Source organism: Oncorhynchus mykiss, chromosome 4 (genome assembly GCF_057628025.1).
Source record: "Oncorhynchus mykiss isolate SJ-2025 chromosome 4, ASM5762802v1, whole genome shotgun sequence".
Lineage (NCBI taxonomy): Eukaryota > Metazoa > Chordata > Actinopteri > Salmoniformes > Salmonidae > Oncorhynchus > Oncorhynchus mykiss.
Genome location: NC_143025.1, coordinates 51,303,321 through 51,331,169, shown reverse-complemented (window position 1 = coordinate 51,331,169; position 27,849 = coordinate 51,303,321). Strand labels below are relative to the sequence as shown.

General features: G+C 43.1%; 1 protein-coding gene across 2 annotated transcripts in view; it reads right to left on the bottom strand.

Annotated features, from left to right (window-relative positions):
• ttll7 (tubulin tyrosine ligase-like family, member 7) overlaps positions 1–27,849 on the bottom strand; it is a 122,346-nt gene that overhangs the window by 10,443 nt on the left and 84,054 nt on the right. Inside the window, exons 14-20 of one of the 2 annotated variants that reach the window (XR_016495319.1) lie at positions 26,681–26,767; positions 23,603–23,837; positions 21,023–21,321; positions 20,185–20,319; positions 17,232–17,312; positions 9,299–9,459; positions 7,314–8,813 (exon numbers count right to left, since the gene is read on the bottom strand). Coding sequence is in view for 1 of the 2 variants with exons in the window: in XM_021599946.3 (XP_021455621.1) it covers positions 7,314–7,487; positions 9,299–9,459; positions 17,232–17,312; positions 20,185–20,319; positions 21,023–21,321; positions 23,603–23,837; positions 26,681–26,767 (1,172 nt within the window). In the remaining variant the exon portion in view is untranslated. The remainder of the gene's footprint in view (positions 1–7,313; positions 8,814–9,298; positions 9,460–17,231; positions 17,313–20,184; positions 20,320–21,022; positions 21,322–23,602; positions 23,838–26,680; positions 26,768–27,849) is intronic. The other variant, XM_021599946.3, reaches the window with a different exon arrangement.

Genomic DNA, 27,849 nt, shown 5'->3' with positions numbered 1-27,849 from the left:
CGCTGTAACACTTTGCTTAATAACTTATAAGCATGTATGCACCTGTATAATGTCTTATAACAAGGCGTATAATATGTTATTTAACTATATGTATCAACATTTCAACTCATTCAAAATGTTAAGGGACATCAATGAAGTAACTCAGGGAGAACGAAAATGGCATTTGAATAAAAAGCTTGATCGAATTTTACAGATTTGAATGGCTAACTAATAAAACAGTTTGTCAACTGAACCATATGGATTATGGTGTGAATTAATGTTCTTCTGTTTGCTGGCAGATAACAGTGTTCACTCTGACATACTTTCCCTGTAAAATATCTCCTGGACAAATTAGTCGAGCTGCTTCTTCTTCTTTTTAAAGTCGACCAAAAAAAGACTTGCTGCGTCGAGGGCATCTGCCGCAACAGAGCCAGACCCAGGAGAGTTGGGCAGGATTCAAATTAACTTCATTTAGTTCAAGTAGAATGTCCTTGAAAACCACTCAAGTGGGCCGTGCGGGTACTTTCGATTGCGGTTGTTAAACTACCCACCCACAGTACTACTTGGCCTGTTCTGGAGCTCAACCATTCAATGGAGCAAGGCCGGAAGAGAAGGAGAGTGAGGGAGGGCGGATTACTTAGCCAATACCCTCTCGAATTGCTGCACTGCTTCGCTACATCCTCGCAACTTCAGGGGCACTGCTTACAATGGTTTCCGATGGGACATTGACTTTTAAACTTACAGTTTAAGATGGTGTTGCAGGATTTTCTGTCACCTTTCGGGTTCATCCCTTTCCTCGTGTCTGATTATGTCGGTCTGTGTCCAAAATGGCACCCCATTCCCTAATCTGTTTAAAAGTAGTGCACTACATAGGGAATAGGGATCCATTTCTGGAAGAAGCTTTGATTTCTCCTGAAGGCTTTCCTCTGTATCTGATATCTGTTCTGTTTGAGTTTTATAACAAACTCGTTAGACTGTGTTCAGTCTGAAACTTTGGTGTGTGTTACACTTCCTGGAAGGCATAACCATATTTCTTCCACGGAACACTTGTTGGCCAATGTATGGAAATTCCACTGCAAGAATTGAAATTCAAACATGAACTATGCGGTGATGCTTGTGGGTGGTGGTTAGTGATTGTGTGTACTATTTTCCCTTTCTATTTCTCATGAATTCACACAGAGAACATTCTGTCCACACTAGGTAGGCCAAACGCATGATATGGTCCCGACACTTTCCGAGCCCTGATCACTCTGCGGGGGTGCAGTTAATTGGACCCTCTGTAACACGTCTTCCAGGTCTTGGGCTTTTGATCATGGATGAGCTGCTTGCAGTAACCTGCCAGTTGAAAGTCCAGGTGAAGCCACTGCTGTGGAGCCCTGCTTCAATTCAAATCGTCAGTGTGAAGAGAACGAGCTCCAAACTCACCGCTATATTATGTGGAGTGCCTCTAACTGGCCCTGCACTGTTCAAGGTCTCTGTTAGCGACACAACTGCCAAGCGGAATAACAGAGTCTTGACTAAGTGAAAGAAGTGAACATGATCAAAAGCCGTACGGAAAAGGTAATCTTTGACCGATTCCACAGACAAAACCCAATTAACCTGATTGTTATTCATTAAAAAAAGGGAAAAAATGAAATAAGGTCCAAAACCTTAACTGTACTGAATAGAATAATTCACATTGTACTTTTCAGCTGGATTCAAGCAACTATGTTGGATGTGTAACCAAGCCAGCTCAGTAAATATTGGTCTGTTCAGTTTGGTTCAATTCACTAGCGTGAAAAGCCATCTAGGCTCACAATAATACTGTTGTGTGACTATGTTCATATGTTCTGCCCACACAGAAATAGAAGGTCTGTTCTCAGACCTATTGTAAGTGATCACTGACACGTATTCTGTACTCCTACCATGAGAAGTGCTTAAGTTAGAGTCTCTCATCACTGAGACCCACTCCAGTGTGTGTGTGCTGCAGAATATATGTCTGTGTAAAATGCGTATGTGAGAGTGTGAGTGTGTGTGTGTTCGGCATGCGCGTGTGTGTTGCATATGTGTGCATTTACGAGCATGTTAGTGTGTATGTGTGTGTCAGGTAAGCAGGCGGCATAAGGATGCAGGTCAGGGGGTCCAGACACAACGGCAGTGAGTAGGGTATGAGTCACAGGCTAGCAGAAGGAGGTGACAGGTGCAAGATGGTGCTCTTCTCATAGGCAGACATAATGTCACCCCATCGAGACAAAGCATGTGGCTAATGACAAAAGAACTGTAACCAGCCCCATGGTGGCCATGGGGCAATCACAAGTGTCTGATGGAATCAAAGGAAGGATGACCATCGTTGTGAAACTGTGCTCAGCACGCAGTGCAATGGAAGTGACGAGAAGAGGTTAGGTTATTGGCCGGCCAGGGCTCACAGTCTCTTGCGATTGCATGTTGACAGGCTGCTTCCCAACAGTCTCAATTTGTTTACTTCCCTTGCCTCCTTTCCTACATAACCTCTAATCTGTCCTTTCACCAGTCAGCTTTCTTGACTTTTAGACTAAGTCTGACGAAAAAAAGGAGACAAGGTGAGGAATCTATCTGAGACTATTGGGACACAGCTGCAGTAAGCCACAGTTAGCAGGAAGGTGTGCAGTGGGGAATTGGGGTAGGGCTCAATTCCATTTTTATTTCAGTCAAATTCAGATGGTGAATTGAAAGTCCATGGGCCCAAGATGTTTGGATTCTTGAATTTTTAATTTCGATTCCTGTCCAGAGTTGACTGAATTTAAATGGAATACACTTGGAAAGTGTAAACACAACTGGAGACACCTCATTACCATGTTTTTGAAAGCATTACGGTAGCTAGTGAAAGAGTGTAGGAGCAGTTGCTAACGAACTGTAAATAACTTTAGCTAGGAAACTAACTAACTTGGCTAACTGTGGGGTGAAACTATTCACATATTCAGTTAGTTAGCTACCACACTTCTCTTTTCTCACAAACGTAATGCTGCATTTAGCTAGCTAGCTGAGGGGCGAAATAATTCACTTATTCACAGTTAGCTACAGCAATGCTCTTCGCTAGCAAACATAACGCTGCATTTGGCTAGCTAGCTAATTAACATGGCAAACTGTGGGAAGAAACAATGAACTTATTCACAGATAGTCAGCTACCACACTGCTCTTTGCTAGAAAACATAAAGCTGCCTCCAAAACTAGCAAGCGGTCTCTACTAACATTTGGATGTTTGCAACGTGTGGTCTTTCCAAGCAAATTGAGATTAACCCTGGTCAGGACTCAGTCAGACTGTAGGCAGCAAAGGGGTGAGGCCAGAGTGAGGGGAGGAATAGAGGTCACTGAATCGAGCATAGACCTGCGTCAATGGGCGAGATGGCAGAGGAAGAAGAGCCATGGGCGGAGGCGGCTGGTCCTGCAGCCAATGGTGAGCTTCCGTGGTGAGCACACACACAAACATATACACACACACACACACGCACACGCACACACACACGCACACACACACACGCACACAGGACGTTGAGAGATAGACCAATGTATTATTTGAATGGACAGAGGGAAGGATACCCCTCAAGGGCTAAGCAGGTAAATAGTATTAATTCAGGCAGGTTGCTTAATTCTCTTTCATATGCATGACTTTCCCCATAGGAGTGCTAAATGTGGGCCGTTGGCTGGTCGGTGCCGAACCACATACTCCCCTGGAGGCAGTGGTTCAATACCTGTTCCGCCACTCACTTTTCTATGCTGTATCCCTCTCATCTATCTCCCCATCTCATATTCTAAAATAATACCTGTCAATAGAAACTTCAAAATACCCCAAAAATAATTGTTTAGTCCGACACACACACACCACCCCATTCCTACCCCTGCCTCTTGCCATTGAAAGGCGTCAAGTTCCTCAAAGATAAGGCATGAAGTTCTTTAAAGGAGATTCTTCAACACAGTCGACTATTATGCTCTGGTCCAAAATAGTTCACTATAGGGTATCATTTGGAACGCAGACAAAGTCGGTGTATCCAGACTACGGATGTGACAAATGGAAACATTTTCTTAATGTTTAAACTGCTGGTTTTCTGTTAAAACTGTAAGAAAGAAATCATACAATTCCATGTGAATTCACAATATAGATGGTCTACATCATGCGTCCCACAAAGAAAGAGAGATATTTTTATAATTTCTGCTGATTTTGCTTTTCATGACAGTGGCGTGTGTAGCTTGCTGTTGTTGTCGTCCAATCACAAGTCAAAAAACTGGCACTAGGCCACAGTAATAGAGCTAGAACCTCCGTATTGCAAGTTATTAGGAGAAATCTAAACGAATAAATGGAAGATGGAATTAAAAGGACAGAACTAAAAGTTAAATGAGAAGGACAGGCGTAAAAACAGGTAGGCTGCTACTTAATAATCTGAATGGAGTTGGTATTTACTGTAGGAAGGGGAGAAAGCGCACAGTTAACAAAGTAGCTAAAGTAACTTTTTTTAAAACTAATGTAGGCATTTGTTACATATTTACTTTCCCCTTCATGATGATGATGGGGACCTAATCCAGACTATCCAAAATCCCCCCGACCCCCACCCTTTTTAATGACTAAATTAGAAAGTGCAAAGTGATAGCCTGTTAAATATACGCTGGTTATGAATCATCTAAAGCGTTCTGGGGGAAGGAGCAGGCGTAAGGTCATTTGTGGCGCGCCTCATCTGGCTCATAATTGAATTAAACTGGCCTCAGGGGGCTTGCTAACCTGCACGCTAATCCCAAGGTCATTACTTCCTGTTAACATTGTAGCCCTGTGTGTTCTTAGCTGGTGTTCCAAATAGCACCACATTCCCTATATAGTGCACTACTTTTGACCAGGGCCCATAGGCTATGGTCAAAAGTAGTGCACTATATATAGTACCAGTCAAAAGTTTGGACACATCTACTCATTCCAGGGTTTTTCTTTATTTTTTACAATTTTGTAGAATAATAGTGAAGACATCAAAACTATGCAATAACACATATGGAATCATGTAGTAACTAGAAAAGTATATTTTATATTTGAGATTCTTCAAAGTAGCCACCCTTTGCTTTGATGACAGCTTTGCACACACTTGGCATTCGCTCAACCAGCTTCATGAGGAAGTCATATGGAATGCATTTTAATTAACAGGTGTGCCTTGATAAAAGTTAATTTGTGGAATTTATTTCCTTCTTAATGTGTTGTGACAAGGTAGGGGTGGTATAGAGAAAATAGCCCTATTTGGTAAAAGACTAATTCCATATTATGGCAAGAACAGCTCAAATAAGCAAAGAGAAACGACAGTCCATCATTACTTTAAGACATGAAGGTCAGTCAATGCAGAACATTTCAAGAACTTTTAAAGTTTATTCAAGTGCAGTTGCAAAAACCATCAAGCGCTATGATGAAACTGGCTCTCATGAGGACCGGCACAGGAAAGGAAGAACTAGAGTTACCTCTACTGCAGTTTATTAGAGTTAACTGCACCTCAGGTGGCAGCCCAAATTAAATGCTTCACAGAGTTCAAGTAACAGACACATCCCAACATCAACTTTTCAGAGGAGATTGCGTGAATCAGGCCTTCGTGGTTGAATTCGTGGTTGAATTGCTTCAAAGAAACCACTACTAAAGGAAACCAATAGGAAACCAATAAGAAGAAGAGACTTGCTTGGGCCAAGAAACACGAGCAATGGATATTAGACCGGTGGAAATCTCTTCTTGGTCTGATGAGTCCAAATCTTAGAATTCTGGTTCTAAACGCTGTGTCTTTGTGAGATGCAGAGTAGGTGAACGGATAATTTCCACATGTGTGGTTCTCACTGTGAAGCATATAGGAGGAGGTGTCATGCTGTGGGGGTGCTTTGCTGGTGACACTGTCAGTGATTTATTTAGAATTCAAGGCACACTTAACCAGCATGGCTACCACAGCATTCTGCAGCGATATGCCATCCCATCTGGTTTGCGCTGAGTGGGACTATCATTTGTTTTTCAACAGGAAAATAATCCAACACACCTCCAGGCTGCTTAAGGGCTATTTGACCAAGAAGTAGAGTGATGGAGTGCTGCATCAGATGACCTGGCCTCCACAATCACCCAACATCAACCCAATTGAGATGGTTTGGAATGAGTTGGACTTCAGAGTGAAGGAAAAGCAGCCTGCTCAGCATATGTGGGAACTCTTTCAAGACTGTTGGAAAAACATTCCATGTGAAGCTGGTTGAGAGAATGCCAAGCTGTCATCAAGGCAAAGGGTGGCTACTTTGAAGAATCTAAAATCTATTTTGATTTGTTTGACACTTTTTTGGTTACTACATGATTCCATATGTGTTTTTTCAACGTTTTGATATCTTCACTATCATTGTACAATGTAGAAAATAGTAAAAATAAAGAAAAATGAGTAGGTGTGTGAACTTTTGACTGGTATTGTAGGTGATAGAGTGCCATTTGGGACGCATCTTAAAAGTTTACACGTTCAAAACCAATCCCCCACCAAGTCTTATGAGGATCGACATTAAAAATAGAAGAGTTGTAGAAGGGGTATAGAGGCTGGGGTCAGTTGTTGGTCAGGTGAGATTCCTGTGAAGAATCGTAGTTAGAGCGGAATGGGGAGTTGTCGGGGTACAAAGGTTCGGAAATAACACTGTGAGCTGCCGGCATCAAAAGTTTCAAATGAAAACCATACTTTTTTTTAGGGATTAGGAAGGGTAGACGTGTTGGGGGTTTAAGGAGTAATATTAAAGCTTGGCAGGGGGGCAACAGAGTTAGGCAGGGAAGTGGGGGGTACCACCTAGCCCAGGTATTGTTAGGAGAAACACTGAAAGAGGAAATATAAACACCTACCACTTGGTTCAGGTGCTAGACAGGGAAAGAAAATGAATGAAAAAATATATATATATTGGTGGGGTGCACGACACATAACATTCTGATCCCTACTAGAATTTTCATCAGGTCTGAGATTCGAAACATTGTAATACAAATGGGAATCATAACGTTGTCCAAGTCTTGTGTGTTGTCTCACTAACAACTCCATATTGGGAGTTGGAGTAAAAAAACAAATAATTTTTTCAGAAATCCCATTTGGAGGCTTCCCAGAATCAGGAGGGAATTAGCATAGAGACCTCCAACCAGGAATTCTGTAAAACCTGGGAACTGGGAAAGTTTCTACCCCCAACCAGGATTTCGGGAAAAACCCAGGAACATCAGGAAAGTTTCTACTTCCAACCAAGATTTTTTGAAAAGTGTACAGAATTTTACAACTCAAGTTAGAAGCATATCAGCTGCAAAAATGATTTGTTTCATCAGTAGAAAACAAAGGAGGAATGGACGTTGATTGGATGTTGATCCTCACCTAGTGTCGTCCCATTCGGGGCTGAGGCCGGTGAGCGTGCCCCGGGACTCGGAGACAAATTTGTAGACAACGAGGAGGCAGTCCCTGCACAGCTGCACAAGCCTCTGGCAACACTGGAGCTCCTGCTGCGACACCACCTCGCTGCTCTTACTGAAGATGGTCTCCCACGACGAGCTGCGCCACAGAACACACACACACACAAAGACATAATAGGGGATAAAACAAATGCTGTACATTTAACCTCCTTTATCACACTGGCCGTTCCCCCCGACTGTGAGGCGCTCAGAACAGTGAGAGAACTGAGGGGTCAGGGCGTTTTAATGTCTCTCCTCTTCTCTCTCAATTCTTTGGGTTTTTGAACGGTTTAGAGACCATTTTTTTCTTCTTTCTCTTTCAAAGCCCTGTTAAATTCCGACCGCAATAGTCGCGGCGGCGTTTGATTGTCGAAGTTGCTCAGATGAAATATCAAACGAGGGGTTTCGTGCAGCTCAAGTGTACGTTTACACCGCCTGGTCTTAGCGAGTAGCGAGGTGGGCTCCAACGCTGCATGACGCCGGGCCCCCCTGCAGCGTTTATCCTGTGGCTACGGCGGCCCACATCCTCCGGAGCGCGCTCCCTAATTAGACGCAAGCAGCATGTGGTGCCTGAGCCGCATCTGCTGGCTAATCCGCCCGGAGACTCGGACTCTCATCAAGTGAAATAAAGCCACTCACTGACTCGAACAAGGCTACAGTACGGCACACTCGGTCATTGACAATCAATTACCAGCTGTGGCAGTTGCCGGGGCAGCTATACAAAAACCCACGTAGCCCCCCACGACGAGCGCTGCTAACTGCTTACAAAAAGAATATGGAGAGGGAGGAAAAGGTTGAACCTTTATCAGCAACGAGATGAGAAGCTGGCTGCACCACAGCTGGCTCTTGAAGATGATATAATATAATGTATGTGTGTGTGTGTGTGTCTGTAGATATGTGAATAGGAGTGTGTGTGTTTCTATAAGGATGCAGAGTGAGATGAGTCACTATGTAGAAAGCCACTTACAGTCGGCACAAAAATGGCACACAAAAAAAGTTGGGAGAGACATCAAAGGACCTTTCTACAAACACAAGTGAGTGAGGAAAGAAGAGTATGGGACCTACTTTAGCCCTCCTTCCTTCCTTCCTTCCTTCCTTTCTGACACATAAAAAGCCCCGATGATAAAAAAACAAGATCTGTGGCCACATTATGCAGACTGAGAAATGTGTCTCGACTCTGATAGACACGTGTTGCTTTTATCCCTGTAGCTCTTTGCAGGATGAGAGGGACTGTCTGTCAACTCTGTCTGTCTGTCCGGATGTTTGCCTGTCTGCCTGTCCGGATGTCTGCCTGTCCGGATGTCTGCCTGTCCGGATGTCTGCCTGTCCGGATGTCTGCCTGTCCGGATGTCTGCCTGTCCGGATGTCTGCCTGTCCGGATGTCTGTCTGTCTGTCTGTCATCTCCACAGCAGTGCATGGCTGGGCCTGTCAATAAGTGCACTAGCTGTCAATCAAACATGCATTGGGCAGAATGTGGAGCCTAATAATGGCTGTTATCATCATGCTGTAGCATGGATTTCAGTTGTTACATACTTGATTGCCACATACTTTCTGGACATTTGTTACTGAAATATGCACTAATCAAGGCAGAAAAAGACACGCACAATCCCTACCCTCTTTGCACTTGGTGTGATCTGAGAGAATTGGAAAGGTGTAAGAACAATGGTGAAAATTCCACTTAGTCTATCAGAGGACGAGGGCAAGGTGGAGCTATTACCATATTGTTAATACTCTCATATCTTTGCAGATGCATAGGGGATAGTGGATGGAGGTCGATATGGGATTGAGCACTACAGTACCAAGTATTGAAGAGAAATCAGGTATTGTGAGAGAGAGTGACAGACAGAGACAGAAAAGGAAAGAGAGAGAGATTGATTCAGAGAGACAACAAGAGAGAGAATGAGACTTACCCAGTGTTGGAGAACAAGTTCCACAGGCCCTGTCCATGGCTCCAGAGCAGTCGGTTAAAGACGCGGTTGAAAAGGCGATACAAATGTAAACTGTCCACGTCGGGCTCCCTCCAAAGCCGCTGCAGCACCGAGCGTACGTTGGTACGGACGATATCCAGAACCTTCATGGAACATTAAAGAAACAGACGAAAAAAAGGGAAAGTGATATAGGAAGAGGACAACGTTAGTACGTACGATGTCAAGAAACTTAATCAAACATGAAAAAAAATGCACGAGATAGGAGCTAGAGAAAAAGAAAATCTAAATAAATCAAGGTTTCAACAGACGCCAGAGGGACAGCATGAAAGACCACCGCAAAACAATAATTAATTAAGAGTGTGCTTGCAAAGCAACACACTACTGTCATTCGTCATACTTCTTCTTCTTATTATTATTCCCACCGCTACTCCTCCTACAGCTTTTATGTGAAACATACCATTTAACTTTATAATGTGCAGAGAGGCCTAACTTGATTGCTGACATATGGTTTTTATAGTCATCATACTTTAAAAAATATAATCACTTAAAAATGCTAATTTTAACATGGAGCTCTTGGGTGACCAAAATATTACATTTTTGAAACATTGCTATTGCCGGGGCAGCTATACAAAAACCCACGTAGCCCCCACGACGAGCGCTACAGAACGATACACGAGCGCTACTTTTACGATACAGAACACTCCAAATTACAAACCCTGCAAAAATCATTCTGATAACTATTATACCTCCTTTTACAATATTTAAAACTCCCATTAGTTAACATGGTGGTTCAAAACTAAACTTAATTGCCCAGCAACTCAGGAACCAGTTTTATATGAACATGTAACTCCTTTAATAAGCTGAAGTACGCAAATATTGTCAAATAACACTTGTAAATTCAATACCTGATGTTTCCTATAGTCCTACTAATGCTTTTTTACTGATAAAATAAGCCGTTTATAGGGCTGCCAACTTTTGAAGAAAGCTTGGAGTGAGATTTGCTGTGAATTTCAGTGGCACAACTCTTAGATGGTGGAAAATTGCACCGTTTTAAAGCTAATTTCCTGCAATTCTATGTATTTTGACATGGCTTAGGCCTATGACCAGGGTGAATTGTATTGTAATAAGAACCACAGGTCATGCGTATTCAGGATGTTTTGAACATTAAATGAACACTCATAATTCGACGACATTCTTACTTTGAGTTTTTGGGGTGGATGAAATATAAAGTATGCTATTTTTTATTTAAATTTTATTTTTTTTTTAAACATAATCCTGCTTGCTCTCCAGGAGGGTTGGCCACCCCTGATCTATGTTTCCCAAGTGCTCCGTGTCAAAATCACCCAGCCTTCAAGAAAAATCGAAATAATATAAAATTCAGGTGGTTTATGCCTACTAGTTGAAGATCATTGCCATAGTCTTACTCTACATAGACAAATATGAAGTGTTTCTGAGTTGTGACCCACCATACAATCTCTGCCTAGCATGTGCACAATACTAAAATGTGAAAAATTATATTTGATTCCTGGAGTATTTAATATCCAATGCTTATTTGTATTCAAAACTGTCCATGAATGGCTGCAAAAATACATAGCCACATATAATTACTTTTCAAAGACACAACTACGCACATCAGATTTCAAATATGTGATTACACTACAGTGTTCTCACTGACAAGAGCAGTAATTTTGTGTTTTAGCCCAATGTAAAGAATGAGAATTGTTCCACTGATCAGACTAAATAAAGTACAGTGCCTTGCAAAAGTATTGGCGTTTTTCCTATTTTGTTGCATTACAACCTATAATTTAAATTGATTTTTATTTGGATTTCATGTAACGGACATACACAAAATAGTCCAAATTGGTTAAGTGAAAATTACACAAAAAAAAAGGAAAAGTGGTGAATGCATATGTATTCCCTCCCTTCGCTATGAAGCCCCTAAATAAGATATGTAAATAGAAAACATCTCATGAAGACAAGATTACGTAAATGTGCCCCTACAACCTAACCAAATTATTTTTTAAATCAAACTTACACTTTTGGGTTCACAATCTATTTGACAAAATGATCAGACTTTCCAAACTTTCCTGCTAAAACATACTGTCTTCTGCCTTTCCGTTGTCACAGTCTAAATGCCAATCACCAAACGAGGGGACTAATGCAAGTGTGGAATAAATTGACTTCAGTACATGCTGTCAAAAGGCTGCATTCTGCAATAGGGACGGGAGTAACAGCAACACTGTACATAACAGTGCCACTGTGCTACTCCTTTTACAGTTGTATAAACTCAGCAGAGAATGTTCTCTCTCTCCATTCATCTCCACTCTAATCTTGAGGAGCATTTGTTTAAAACATGCATCTAATCTCCTTGATACCTTACATAAATAGACCAATAATACTGTATGCTTCAATGTGCTGCAGTTCACAGCGCTGTGGCAAGACAGGACAAAGGTTCCGCTCATGATGTTAAATTACAGGCGCAGATGCTCCAATTTCAAAACAAATTGGAGCACAGTTGAAAGTTAACGAGCTGACTAATCAGAAAAATAAAAGCAGTACTTTTCAATGCGTGAGATAAGAAGTGCACTGGCCGTGAGACACGCATTTGACTCTCTTCTCACGCTCTCACGGCCAAAAATGTAGCTAGCTAGCTAGTTAGCTAACTAGCAAGTTTCTTATGTCTCTAGTTAGCTAGCTAGCTCTGTCTTTTAAGAAATATACTGACCACTACTGAACCGCAAAACTACTGACCACAACAACACAACTACTCACCATAACTACTGACCACAACCACACAACTACTGAGAACACAACTACGGACCACAACCCCAGAACTACTGACCGCAACCACATAACTGCTGACCACATTATACAATTTCACTTAAAACCCTTTCTCATCTGTAAATGCCTGTATTATTACTGTAGGACTACTTAGGGTCACTGGCAATCGCGGATCATATTCAACGTAAAAAGTCCAATCAAAAATATTGATTTAACAAGGGGTATGGGAATATGTTCACTGTGTAGATAATGTGTAGATACTCATCTCAGAAAACCAATAGTCAAAACTATCCGATAAAAAGTTAGTTGTTTTCCCCTGTAGAATTGTCCACATTATGGGATCAACAGAGTTGTTTTCCCCTGTAGAATTGTCAACATTGTGGGTCAACAGAGTTGTTTGCCCCTGTAGAATTGTCAACATTGTGGGATCAACAGAGTTGTTTCCAAATGTAGAATTGCCAACATTGTGGGATCAACAGAGTTGTTTTCCCCTATAGAATTGTCAACATTGTGGGATCAACAGAGTTGTTTTCCCCTGTAGAATTGCCAACATTGTGGGATCAACAGAGTTGTTTTCCCCTGTAGAATTGCCAACATTGTGGGATCAACAGTCAGAGTTGTTTTCCCTGTAGAATTGTCAACATTGTGGGATCAACAGTTAGAATAGTTTCCAACTGTAGAATTGCCAACATTGTGGGATCAACAGAGTTGTTTTCCCCTGTAGAATTGCCAACATTGTGGGATCAACAGAGTTGTTTTCCCCTGTAGAATTGTCCACATTATGGGATCAACAGAGTTGTTTTCCCCTGTAGAATTGTCAACATTGTGGGTCAACAGAGTTGTTTGCCCCTGTAGAATTGTCAACATTGTGGGATCAACAGAGTTGTTTCCAAATGTAGAATTGCCAACATTGTGGGATCAACAGAGTTGTTTTCCCCTATAGAATTGTCAACATTGTGGGATCAACAGAGTTGTTTTCCCCTGTAGAATTGCCAACATTGTGGGATCAACAGAGTTGTTTTCCCTGTAGAATTGTCAACATTGTGGGATCAACAGTTAGAATAGTTTCCAACTGTAGAATTGCCAACATTGTGGGATCAACAGAGTTGTTTTCCCCTGTAGAATTGCCAACATTGTGGGATCAACAGAGTTGTTTTCCCCTGTAGAATTGTCAACATTGTGGGATCAACAGAGTTGTTTTCCCCTGTAGAATTGTCAACATTGTGGGATCAACAGTTCGAGTTGTTTCCAAATGTAGAATTGTCAACATTGTGGGATCAACAGAGTTGTTTCCCCACTGTAGAATTGTCAACATTGTGGGATCAACAGAGTTGTTTCCGCTTTAGAATTGTCAAGACTGTGGGATCAACCGAGTTGTTTTCCCCTGTAGAATTGCCAACATTGTGGGATCAACAGAGTTGTTTTCCCCTATAGAATTGTCAACATTGTGGGATCAACAGAGTTGTTTCCCACTGTATAATTGCCAACATTGTGGGATCAACATTTAGAGTTGTTTCACCTGTAGAATTGCCAACATTGTGGGATCAACATTTAGAGTTGTTTCCCACTGTATAATTGCCGACATTGTGGGATCAACAGAGTTGTTTTCCCCTGTAGAATTGTCAACATTGTGGGATAAACAGTTAGAATAGTTTCCAACTGTAGAATTGTCAACATTGTGGGATCAACAGAGTTGTTTTCCCCTGTAGAATTGTCAACATTGTGGGATCAACAGAGTTGTTTTCCAATGTAGAATTGTCAACATTGTCGGATCAACAGAGTTGTTTTCCCCTATAGAATTGTCAACATTGTGGGATCAACAGTTAAGTTGTTTTCCCCTGTAGAATTGACAACATTGTGGAATAAAATGAGTTGTTTCCACTATAGAATTGTCAACATTGTGGGATCAACAGAGTTGTTTTCCCCTGTAGAAGTGTCAACATTGTGGGATCAACATAGCTGTTTTCCCTGTAGAATTGTCAACATTGTGGGATAAAATGAGTTGTTTCCACTATAGAATTGTCAAAATTGTGGGATCAACATAGTTGTTTTCCCTGTAGAATTGTCAACATTGTGGGATCAACAGAGTTGTTTTCCCTGTAGAATTGTCAACATTGTGGGATCAACAGAGTTGTTTTCCCTGTAGAATTGTCAACATTGTGGGATCAACAGAGTTGTTTCCCACTGTATAATTGCCAACATTGTGGGATCAACATTTAGAGTTGTTTCCCCTGTAGAATTGCCAACATTGTGGGATCAACAGAGTTGTTTTCCCCTGTAGAATTGTCAACATTGTGGGATCAACAGAGTTGTTTCCCCTGTAGAATTGCCAACATTGTGGGATCAACATAGTTGTTTTCCCTGTAGAATTGTCAACATTGTGGGATCCACAGACTTGTTTTCCCTATAGAATTGCCAACATTGTGTGATCAACAGAGGTGTTTTCCCCTGTAGAATTACCAACATTGTGGGATCAACAGAGTTGTTTCCCCTGTAGAATTCTCAACATTGTGGGATCAACATAGTTGTTTCCCCTGTATAATTGTCAACATTGTGGGATCAACAGAGTTGTTTTCCCTGTAGAATTGTCAACATTGTGGGATCAACAGAGTTGTTTCCCACTGTATAATTTCCAACATTGTGGGATCAACAGAGTTGTTTTCCCCTATAGAATTGTCAACATTGTGGGATCAACAGTTAAGTTGTTTTCCCCTGTAGAATTGTCAACATTGTGGGATCAACAGTTAGAATAGTTTCCAACTGTAGAATTGCCAACATTGTGGGATCAACAGAGTTGTTTTCCCCTGTAGAATTGTCAACATTGTGGGATCAACAGAGTTGTTTCCCCTGTAGAATTGCCAACATTGTGGGATCAACATAGTTGTTTTCCCTGTAGAATTGTCAACATTGTGGGATCCACAGACTTGTTTTCCCTGTAGAATTGTCAACATTGTGGGATCAACAGAGTTGTTTCCCACTGTATAATTGCCAACATTGTGGGATCAACATTTAGAGTTGTTTCCCCTGTAGAATTGCCAACATTGTGGGATCAACAGAGTTGTTTTCCCCTGTAGAATTGTCAACATTGTGGGATCAACAGAGTTGTTTCCCCTGTAGAATTGCCAACATTGTGGGATCAACATAGTTGTTTTCCCTGTAGAATTGTCAACATTGTGGGATCCACAGACTTGTTTTCCCTATAGAATTGCCAACATTGTGTGATCAACAGAGGTGTTTTCCCCTGTAGAATTACCAACATTGTGGGATCAACAGAGTTGTTTCCCCTGTAGAATTCTCAACATTGTGGGATCAACAGAGTTGTTTCCCCTGTATAATTGTTAACATTGTGGGATCAACAGAGTTGTTTCCCCTGTAGAATTGCCAACATTGTGGGATCAAAATCATCAACAGAGGTGCGAGATAAAAAGTGGTCGCTAAGTGCGAAAAATACTTCTGGAAAACTACATCATTTGTAGTCTAAGCCTTTAGGACAAGCCTGGGGTTTAATGGAAGTCTGGCTGGTGTGGCTGCCGATGCACACACAATACAGACACAAATGCATACAAAAAGAAGCACATTGTCGGATCAACAGAGTTGTTTTCCCCTATAGAATTGTCAACATTGTGGGATCAACAGTTAAGTTGTTTTCCCCTGTAGAATTGACAACATTGTGGGATAAAATGAGTTGTTTCCACTATAGAATTGTCAACATTGTGGGATCAACAGAGTTGTTTCCCCTGTAGAATTCTCAACATTGTGGGATCAACAGAGTTGTTTCCCCTGTATAATTGTCAACATTGTGGGATCAACAGAGTTGTTTCCCCTGTATAATTGTCAACATTGTGGGATCAACAGAGTTGTTTCCCCTGTAGAATTGCCAACATTGTGGGATCAAAATCATCAACAGAGGCGCGAGATAAAAAGTGGTCGCTAAGTGCGAAAAATACTTCTGGAAAACTACACCATTTGTAGTCTAAGCCTTTAGGACAAGCCTGGGGTTTAATGGAAGTCTGGCTGGTGTGGCTGCCGATGCACACACAATACAGACACAAATGCATACAAAAAGAAGCACATAATACGCACACGCGCACACACACAGAAATCAGGCGGAGTTTGTAGGTAGGCAGTATCTGATGAAGGCAGAAAGAGAAGTACAGTTACCAGAGATTGCAGGCGGTCAATGAGGGATCCCTCATCCCTCCTTTCCATTCTCTTTCATTCCAGAGCAATGTAATTGCTATTGTTGTGGAGCCTTTGATTTCTTGACTTATTACTGATGGCCATGATGTATGTGTGTGTGTTCCCGTGTGTGCTGGCATATGTGTGTGTGTCGATATAGGAGCATGTGTGTTTCTAAAGGTAGAGATGCACTATTAATGGGCTAGCGTAGGGTATAGAGCAAAACGTTGTCTCTATTTGACTGCTACCTCCACCATCACTAGGCCTCCAATGCTAATCAGATAGCAGAGTGCTAGGATAGCCCAGCCAATGTATGGTGTTCATTAGAAAGGCCCAGGGACAAGAGAGTCTGTAGCATACATTCCAGCACATTCCACCACCACAGCCCACATATGAGATCAACAACATTCATGTCATTTCAGATGTGACTTTGTTTTTGTTTACTGCTTGTTATTCCTCACGACGTCTAGCTAAGGCTGTCAACGACAGTGATGCAAGGCATAGCCACTTCCTCCCTCCCCCTCAGTCATCATTCACTCCCTTGAACAGATCTGACACAACAAGGCATGTGTAAGTAACAGCTCCTCCTAGTTTCCACCATATTGCTTTCACCTAACCAGATCTGTCAAGGGGACTGAATGGGGAGGCCAGAAGGGAGGAGCAAGTTTTTGGAATGAAATGTTTTTGATAGCATTCACTGATAAATCTGCACACATCCAGAAACGCTGGTATACTGAATTACCAAATGTCTCAATATGACAACAAATACAAGCATTAAAGGTATAATCTGCAATATTTACAGCTGTCCAATGACAATTTAAAGAAATTCTATACTGTATACCCATATATTGTAGGTTATAAAAGAGTGGGTACATTTCCTCAGCCCCATCTCTCATCTTCATTAAGAATCAAGAGCCACTATCCAAATCAGGAGAGTGGCTTTGATGACACTCACCTTCCTTTGTTTGGTGGAATCCAACTTTACCAGCCAGTAAGAGGCCACTTTGGGTTTGTGGTACTTCCAGTTGTCTAGTATCTGAGAGATAAAAGCACAGAATAAAATCAACAATCTGCAACAATAACTCAACAATTACTGTATTATTCACCAGTTGGGACATTGTGCAAAGAGGAGTAGCCTTTGAACAAAAACTTAGACCCCCCCCGCAGCATTTTGCAAAGAAAGAAGACAAAAATTAAAATGATCTCCTTTTCCTGTATGTGTGTGTGTGTGTTTCTCTCTTTCTCTAGCTTTCTCTCTCTCACTCATCCCCCTGTTCTCAGCAATCAGCTCATGGAAGCAAAAAAACAATTTCTCTCCCATTTCTATTCTCCCTCTCCATCTCATCCCTCATTTTCTGCAATCAGCCCATGGAACCGGCGGGGTATTGTTACTCAAGTATTCAAACAGTTCAGGGTCTGCATTTGCATTGTGCCTTGGAGACTAAATCAATGTCTTGCGGTAGAGACGCCGGGAACTGCGAACAAGGCCGGCTGCAACCGAATAGGCCTTTTCATCCAAGACGCACAACCCAAAACTATATTCTATAGACCCGGCCGCCTCAGACCACCGCACCTTTTCACAGTCTATGGCCGTCTGTCAATCTGTGGAGTCTGGTGTTAGGACGGTTATAATTGACCTGCATTTTTTATTTTCTTATTTTATGGTGTGGCTGTGAATGTGTCCAGTGAAGAAAGGCCTTAAACCCCTTACACTCGTCGAATTCGGCCTATATGGACAGGGCCAAATTGAAATGTTTCTAACAGAAGAACTATAAAAACCATATGATTGACCGTGGTAGCAAATGACAGAGAGAACTTTATTATGGGGAAATTATCAGACCAAAGATGAGGACACAACAGTTCACCTGACACAAGACTAAATTCAAACATCACACTGTTGATTTGATGTGCATTTTCACAGCATTTGTCAACAACAACATCTGAAAATACTCTTGATACATTCAGTAACATTAGAATAATATTCATTTACATTTTTTGAAAGATTATATACACACGTTGGCAAAAGAATAAGCTTTTAATTTATGCCCACCTGATCCAGATTCTTCCTGGAACCAAGAGGGTTCTATCTGGAACCAAAAAAGACTCTTCAAAGGGTTCTCCTATGGGGAGATCCGAAGAACACTTTTAGGTTCTAGATAGCATTTTTTTTTTCTTCTAAGAGTGTAGCATGGAGTCATGTGAATTCAAGTGCGTGTTCTGGCGCAAATTATCTGCACAATATGACAAACGTAGGATCAATCTGTTCAGGAGAACCTGGGGTATAATGTGTGTCATCCTTCTAACTTTGGATCAATCATAACGATCATAAATGTTGATACTGTAAATGAGTTTTCAATGAGTTTTCAAATATGGAAATGTGTATTGCACATTTGGACTCATGGGTATGTGGTTTTCTTGCATGACATCAAAGCGGTATTTTTTAAATAATATTATCCTTAACATCTTATCTTTCAAAACACATCGACTCCTCTAAATTTATAGCATTTCCTTCACTCAGACAACAACAAAAGCGCAAAAGTAGCTCAACTAGCGTGAGGGATGGGGCATCTTCTTGTCACGCGTGGCGCTCAGGTTTATAACGGCTCTCAGTCAAAACTCATACAGCGCTGTGACGCAGAGAACCTGAGCTCTGATGTTATGTATAGCATGTTACTGTACAGCCACTGCGTTCCAATTTAGGTGCTTATCAATGATAAAATATGAGGAGAAAGTGTTAAACTGAAACTGAGCTGAACCTATATGAAATCAAACTGACACCTAATTTACATTAACATGTACACACTTTATTTATTCTCTATTTCGATGCTAACCTTGCTATTTTACCAATCGTTATGTTTGAAATGCAGTGGGAAAGAGAATAGGGTGCCATTTGGGATACAACAATTCCACATGATTGCTGTGGTTCTGAATAATACTTGGCTCATGATTTGTAACAGATATCAAAATGACTTTGAAAATAACATCAATCACAAAACCATCTCAATTTGTCACCACGTTTAAAGTAAAAATAGCAAGCCCCCGTGCTTTACTGTGTGATTAGGAGGAGCAAGTTGCTAGCAATGTTTTGAATATAACAATAGCATGCCACCATAGTCAACTATGAATATAATTTTTTTTTAAGGTGCAATATAATATTTCCTGGTTGCTAAAATTCTAATAGTTTGCCTAATTTTATTTTATGTGAAAAAAACAAGCAAGTGTAGAGAATCATTGTACCATCTAAACTGCTGTGAAATATATTTTAAATAACCAAAAATACTGTATTTTCTGCTGTTTGAAGCTGGTGTACAAAACTGAAAGTAAAAGACAAAAACTAAACTTAAGCACGGGAAGCATAGAAATAACGCACATTGAACAGATCTATGGCTTCTTAGACTTGGTTTCAATGCGAATGACAGATCTATAAGTCACATTTCTATGTGAATTTGGTCGGGTCGCCTAAAAAGTGACATATTGCAGCTTAAAGTTCACAGTCAACCACGGTGGCTCACTATTTTTACACGGTCATCTCACGAGTGAGGTAACAAGTCAGCCAGGTGCGGCTGCTCATCTGCGCACCTATAAAGAGTTTATTAGCGGAACAGTTGGAACTGCAATTGTGTCACACGACCTCGACACCAATGTAGCGGAGGCGATCCGTCCAGGGGAAAAGAGGCATTGATAAATACACAGGAGCTGAGGGGAATACAGTGAGGCTTTCTGCTGCCCACGTTTTGGCCATGAGGGAGTTTTCAAAGACAATAGGCAGTCAGGAGGCCACTGTGGAGGGGCTGGGAGGTCAGGAATAGTCCCATACTGTATGGTTGGCTCTGGCCATTGTCTCTCTTTGGAGATACGCTGTATATACTTTCCCGCACGCACGCACGCACACACACACACACACACACCTCATCCAGAACGGCCTCGGCCTCCTCCTCAGTCTTCCCCGGGAAGCGGATCCTCATGGCGCTGAGAGCGGCCAGGCTCTGTCTTGTCAGCTCTGTCTCCTGGTCTTTACTCCTCAGGATCAGCACGGGATCACCCTGCACACACAAATGTTCAAAACACATACATAAGCCAAACAAATAAACAAAACAAATGAATACAGGCCCGACAGACACACATATAGGTCAAACACACACACACACACACACACACACAAGGGTCAGACACACAAAGGAAAGAGAGGAGAGAAAAGAACATGAATAGGGTTTAAATGCTTTTCATCGTGGGTTTCAGCTGAGATCTCAGAGAGAAGAGAGCTAGAGAGAGAGATGGGGTAGAAAGAGAGAAGAGAGAGAGAGAGAAAAAGAAAGAGGGAAAGAAAGACAGAGAGAGAGAGAGAAGACAGCGTGGCCATGGTAATTGGAGAGCACTCCAGCTCAGAGTCCATATTGCTGAGGCCTCCAGGAACAGACTGAGACTGAGCATATAAAGAGAATGGGCATAATGTGTGTGTGTGTCAAGAGAGGCCAGACACAGACCTACATTGGGTTAGGAGGACAGTTATCTGTACAGGCTTAGAGCCACACAGCACAGGGCCTCATCCAAAGAAGGGCCATCCACAGAATGTGGAGATAGTTTTAGCAACTTGAAAGGTTTCGTCAGGCACTACATGGTATGGTAATAGTAGCCTACTGTATGCTCCCAAGGGAGGGGGAGAAAGAGCATGAGACAGAGAGTGTAGAAAGTGTGAATGTAGAAAGTGTAATGATAAGTGCGTGTGTGTGTATGTTTGTAACTCACCATGTTAGCGTGGATGGTACCTAGACTACTACTGTGCGGCACCCTGTGGGTGGAGCCGCTGCGGCTGAGCGAATGAGAGCGCAGAGAAGCGGAGCTTGGCCTAACGAGGGCCGTCGCCGCAGGAACGGAGGGCCTGGCCAGCGAGGCTCGTGTCTCATTGGTGGGTGACTGGGCGGCCAGGGAGGATATAGAACGCGGGCAGGAGATGGAGCGTCTGATTGGCCCAGAGAGGGTCGGGGAGGAGGAGGCAGAGAGGCCGGCCTTGACCGGCTTCATCAGAGGTTTCCAGTGAACCCGTCCTGAGAGAGAGGGATGAAGAAAAGGAGAAGAAAAAAAGATTACATGAAATGAAGGAATAAAGTGGTGACCTAAATAACTTAGTCCAAAGAGGGGGAACTCTCTCACTTCTCTCGCTCTCTATCTCTCTTTTTCTCCCCCTCTCATCTGTCCTCTCATGCTCTGCTTTTCATACTGTTCACTTTCATTCCATCGTTGAAAATGAAGTGTGGCATTAAAAGTCCCATTCCGGGACCCGACGTGGTGGCCTATTGAATGTGGCTTTCATTAATCACTAAAGCATGTGTTTCTGTGGCTGTGGGCCGGCTGCTCTCTTCCCTCCTCAGGCCGGATTAGAGAGCAGGGCAGCGGGCCCATCCAGCCCAGTCACAGCCACAGAACCTCCCCAGGACCACGGAGCTTGAACCACCTCCAGCAGCACGTCCAGCCAGCCCAGTGTGTGTGTGTGTGTAAGCCTGGAGATGAAAGTTTGTGTGCATGTGTGTGCGTCTGCTCGTATATATGTGTGTGTGTGTCTGGACATGAGACAGTGTGTGTGTGTGTGTGTGTGTGTGTGTGTGTGTGTGTGTTGCTGCACCGGCGAACCTTGAGCACGGAACTTGCCAAATCGGCCACATTATAGGGCTTAGCTGAGGCCGCCCCCAGATGGGCGCTTATGGAGTCGGTAGGCGGAGGCAAAGTCACTCCAGCGAAGAGCAGCCCCTCAAATCCAGCCAAATCACTTCTTTGTCCTTCATTCTGGACCTAGGCTGTGTACCAAATGGCCCCATATTTCCTATGTAGTGCTCTACTTTTGACCAGGGCCCATTGGACTCTGGTCAAAAGTAGTGCACTATATATGGAATAGGGTGCCATTTGAGATATACCCCTAATGGAAAATATAATGCTAGAGCAGAAAAACACCCAATATTTCACAATGCAACACAAATACATTTTTGTTTGTTTTTTCTACCTGGATTGGGACTTTGAAACTTGGTGGAAAAGACACATTACCTTATAAACCTGTAGGAATATCCAAATTATCAATCTTTCCCTCTAGTTTCCCGAAGAGCACATTTCAGGCCAATTTGCTGAAAGAGTTTTCAAGGTAAGCCACAAGCCTCTGTCTCACTCTACTACATGCCACACACACACACACACACACACACACACACACACACACGCACGCACGCACGCACGCACGCACGCACACACGCACGCACACGCACACACACAAGCACAAACACACACACACGACAACAACTAGTAGAATAAAAAGCCTTCCCATGGAGCCATCATCAGACGATGACCCTAATTAAAAAATATGGATTTAGCCTGTTTCATGTATTAATTAGGTAAACAAATGCATTATACAGATTTACATCACTAATTTAGCTAGACCGGGACTTGGCCGACACCACCAAACCCAACACTGCAGTATATCTAGGAACTTGGCATGCTGGAGAGAAAGAGCGAGAGAGAGAGAGTGTATGTGTGTGTGAGGGTCATATAGAGCAATCATGTGTCTAATGCCTATGAGTATTTGCACACGTGTACGTGTGTGCGTGTACGTGCATCGGCACCTACCTACTTACCAACCTCCCTGCCTGCCCTGGTGTATAGGACAGCCTGAGTGTGTGTCTGCATGCGTGCACGTGTGTGACACAAGTTTGTTTTAGTAATCACTGGACCCTTGTAGTCATCTGGAAGGCATCATGGCCAGAGAGAGCCCTCTCATAAAACAGCCTTCTCCCCAATATACCAGGACTACATCCCAAATGGAACCCTATTCCCTATATAAACTTAGTGCACTACTTTTGACCAGGACCCATTGGGCCCTGGTCAAAAGTAGTGCACTCTATAGAGAATATGGTGCCATTTGGGAAGCAGTCCAAGAAAGGAGGAAATGGAGAGAATGTCTGTGAAATAGCCTTCTTATAGAAGAGGCCTCTGATTGCTAATAAAGACATTCCCAGACCCCCCTCCTCCATTTTACGAGGGTGTGTGTGTGTGAAGGGGGAAGGAGTGTGTGTATGTGTTTCTGTGCGTGTCTCTGTCTGTGTCTCTGTGCGTGTACACCTGTGCATTTGTGTGTTTCTGAGCGTGTCTCTGTCTGTGTCTCTGTGCGTGTACGTCTGTGCATTTGTGTGTTTCGGTGCGTGTCTCTGTCTGTGTCTCTGTGTGTGTACACCTGTGCATTTGTGTGTTTCTGTGCATGTCTCTGTCTGTGTCTCTGTGCGTATACGTCTGTGCATTTGTGTGTTTCGGTGCGTGTCTGGGGTGCTCTCCTCCTCTCCTCCTCACCTGAGCGCTCCGACGACGACTTATACTTGTTCTCTCCCAGGTCGTAAGAGACACTCTTTTTCTCCCTTGTCTTCCCTCCTTCCCTCTCATCCTCCCTGTCATCCTCCTCTTCAGGGCCCTCCTCAGAGCTGCTGTTGTTGACGCTGCTGCCACTGGCGTCTCCTCCGTCGCCTCCGTACTCTCTTTGTCTCCTGCCGCACGGCGTCTGGGCGCTCTCAGGCATGGAGGACAGGGGCTGACACACACACACACAAGGAGATACACACACCCACAGACAGAGAGACACACAGACAGAGAGACACGGACACACAGTGAGAGAGAAAGAGAGAGAGAGAAGATTATGTCAGCACCCACAGACACACCCTTCAACCCTAGCCAATTACCGTCCGTCACTGTGAGAAGCAGAGGTGACACCACGGGCCCGTACGTGTGTGTGTGTCAGTGTGAGTGTTCATGTGTCTACAAATACGCGTGTGCATCGGTGTGTATGTGTCTCAGTGTATGACTGTGTGTTTATCTGAGCATATGTGGTGTGTGTCTGTGTACTATATGTATGAGTGTTTGTGCATATGTGTGTCTGTCTATGTGTACTGATGTACAAACTTCATTTGAGCCAGTTTGCTTCAGCAGGAAAATAATCCTGCAGCAACAGGAAATGTGAATTATTAGGTGGATTATAATTAATGGACATTTTTTGTAGGGGTTAATACATTTTTCGTTAGGGCAAATCAAGTCTGACATTTTAAAGTGGGAATGACAAACTTAATAGGCCTTTTTAAACCATGAATACACTCATATTTTGCATTTCCTGCTATGCAGGAAACTTCTCAGCAAAAACAGAGTGATCAAATTAAGATCCTGCTTCTGTATGTGCATCTGTGCTCGTCTGCGCACACACAGGTGAGCGTGTTCCACACGCCATTCATGTGTACACACCCAATGAGCCGTGTGTGTGTTGTCTCTGTAGCTGTGATTAAAGCGACGGTGGAGAGAGACATATTAATTAAATCCAAGCGGCCACTCAAATCCTCCTTCTTGGCCTTTGTAGCATGAATTTATCATTTCCCCCCTCACCACCAGACACAAAAAAAGTTAATTAAATTGAATGTCTATTTCACACCATGGAAGGAACACATTGTTAGCATTAATAAAGCATTCACATCTGTTATTCATCAGCTAATTTAGCAAGCGCTTCTCGCGTACAAAATGTATGTGCAGGATGTGATCCTAGGCATGAGCTTATATACAATCACCGGAGGGGGGAACAAAGTGGCGAGAGTGAGAGAGGGGGAAGAAAGAGAGAAAGGGAGAGACAAAAATAGCATAGGATAGAAAGAGAGGGACAGAAAAAAGAGAAAGGGGAGAAAAGAAAACCATCTCTCTCTATCACCTCTCTCTCTCCCTCTATCAACCCTTTCTACACTGCTTAAGTATGAATCCACAGTATTTAAATTGCTTCATTTCAACCCCTCTCTCCTTCTCTCCCTCTTTTTCCAGATGGCCCGTAATACAGCCCCTGGGAGTGTGTCGATCCATCAGAGCACTCAGAGGAGGGCCAGCAGGCCAGTCAGTCCACGTCAGCCCGCACTTGGCATGGTCCAAAGCGACAGGCACAAATTAATTTCGACAAAAGCAATTGTGTCTGAACGAGTCGTTATCCTCGCGGAAAGGGCCCTAATACAGCAGAAAACTGTCCCATTGACTCGCTGCGCACACTTGGTGACTATGTCCCAAATGGCACCTTTTTCCCTGTGTAGTATTTTTGGTAAAGGGTAGTGCACTATGTAGAGAAGAGGGTGCCATTTGGGACACAACCCGTCGTGCGTTTCCCCCACTTCAGAGGAGGAGTGAGGGATGGGTTTAGATGTAGGGTTGTGGAGAGAAAGATGGAGAAAGGGAGATAGGGGAAAGGCGATGGGGAGAGTAATGTGCTGTCATGGGGGATGGGGGATTGGGGGGATTGAGGCATGTGGGGTAACGGACTGAGAGAGAGGGAGAGGGGAAGTGAGGGAGAGGGAGAGCTGACAGGTCTTCCCTTAGGGGATTGGTTGTACCAGGGCCTATCTTGCTTTGACTCTCCATCTCCATTACGTGCTTTTTCTGGATCACTTTCTCTCGCTCTCTCTCTCCGATACCTTAAGGCAGGGGTTCCTAACCTAGGGGGCGCCAACGTTTTGCAAATACAATTTGCGATTGTTAGGACAGATCTAAAACAACCCCAATATCTTCAATGTTTGCTAGAAGCAAGAGGTGAAATGCCATAGGAAGACATGACTGATGCACATTGGAATATATTTGGATTGTCTCTATGACATTCAGAAGCTGAGCTACAGCCTTCTAAAGTCGAAGACTCAAAGAAAACGGACTTTGCTTGGGAAGTAATCTTATACAATGTGTGACTCCGTTGCTATCAACTGATCTATTCACTTTCTGTAAAACAGAATATGTATAATTCAATTGAGGGTTCATGTAAATTATCATAAAACATATTTGGTAGGGGAAGAACATTCAGAGAAATCGGGTCTAGACTCTACCTAAAAGATGTCATGAGTTGCAGGATGTATAATTGCAGGAAATGAGCTTCAAAACAACATTTTCCTAGGTCCCTCAAATTAAAACAAAATCAAGCTAGTGGTGTATTTAATATAGGCTATCTCAATAAACATTTTTTTTTTTAAAGAGGGGGGGTGCCATTTTTCAAATGTGAAAAAGGGGGCCCAGTGGTAAAAAGGTTGGGAATGCCTGCTTTATGGCAACAGCCTTTTTATACATCTGCTTCTTTGCCTTTTTTCCTTCTTCCCCTTCTCTCAGACATTCTCCCTCTCTCTTTCTGTGTGTTCCCTTAGGGCATCTGCCCCCTCTCTCTACCTCCCTTCCTTCCTTCATCCATTCCTCGCTTTCAAACCTTCCTCCTCCTCCTCATACTCTCCTCTCGCTCATTCTTCCATCTCTCTTTTTCTCTGTTAATAATGATAATACATGGATTTTACATAGCACTTTTCATGGACCCAAAGACATTTGGAGAAGATGAAGAGGCCTCTCTTCCTCCCTGCCTCCTTCCCTCCCTCTCTATCTCACCTTGGGTCCTCTCTGCCGTGACGATTTCCCCAGCAGCTTCTCGTCGTCCAGCTCACACTGCTCCAGCAGGTCCAAGATGTCCTCCTCCTGCAAACACACAGAATACAGTTGGTTAGTACTTGATCATTCATTAACGCCAATGGGAGACTAAACCAGAAGTTTGAGTATGAGTGCAGATCTCAAGTCAGTATAACAGCCTATGGTACCGTAAAACACAGTACCATAAACCAACTGCCAAATTATGAATTCTATCAATTACACATTTAATCAATCGATCAACTACCACTAATAAGGGTTGTAAGATTCTGTTGCTACTCCCGACTTGCAAGCAGACGTGAAAACACAGGTGTTCCACTTCCATAATGCCTCAGTACCATTGCATAGCTAGACCATGAAAGACCTGGCAGAACATGTGTTACTCTTTATTGATGTATGGGTTGCATCCCAAATGACACCCTATACCCTATAATAGTGCACTATGTAGGGAATAGGGTGCCGCATCTGGAACGCAGCCATGATCAATTTGGAAACTTTATGTTACCCGTGGCCAATACGCTGGGCCCCTTCTCCTTTTTGGCCGCGGCTGAATTAGAGAGAGGGTGATTAATGTTGCTTTGCTGTCGTGCATGGCACCCTCCCATTGTCTCTCAAATACAGATTAAACGTGACTGTGGTCTCTCAGATTAGCAATCAAGTAGCTTTAGGCTGCTCAAATGTCAAATGCGGGGACAAAAGTATGTGTGTGTCTACTTGTGTGTGTGTGTGTGTGTGTGTGTGTGTGTGCCAGGGTCATAAGGCCAAAGCTGTGTTGGCATTTGGTTGAATCCCTGATCATGAACCAACCAACCAGCGCAGCCAGCCTCTCGCTCTGCAGGAGGTTAGCTCATATAGACTCAAAGCCACATGTACATATGGCAGATCCCTCCAAATCCATCTCCCTCCCTCCCTCCCTCCCTCCCTCCCTCCCTCCCTCCCTCCCTCCCTCCCTCCCTCCCTCCCTCCCTCCCAGGCTATTGCTAACTCTCTATTTGTCTATCTGTCTCACCTTCCCTTCTCCTAAAACTCCCTCTGTCTCTCTCTCTCTTCCTCCCTCAGTCTCCCTTTCTCCTACTCTCAAACACACTTTCTCCCCTTTTGCTAACTCCCTAACAGTCCAACCCCCCCCAAGT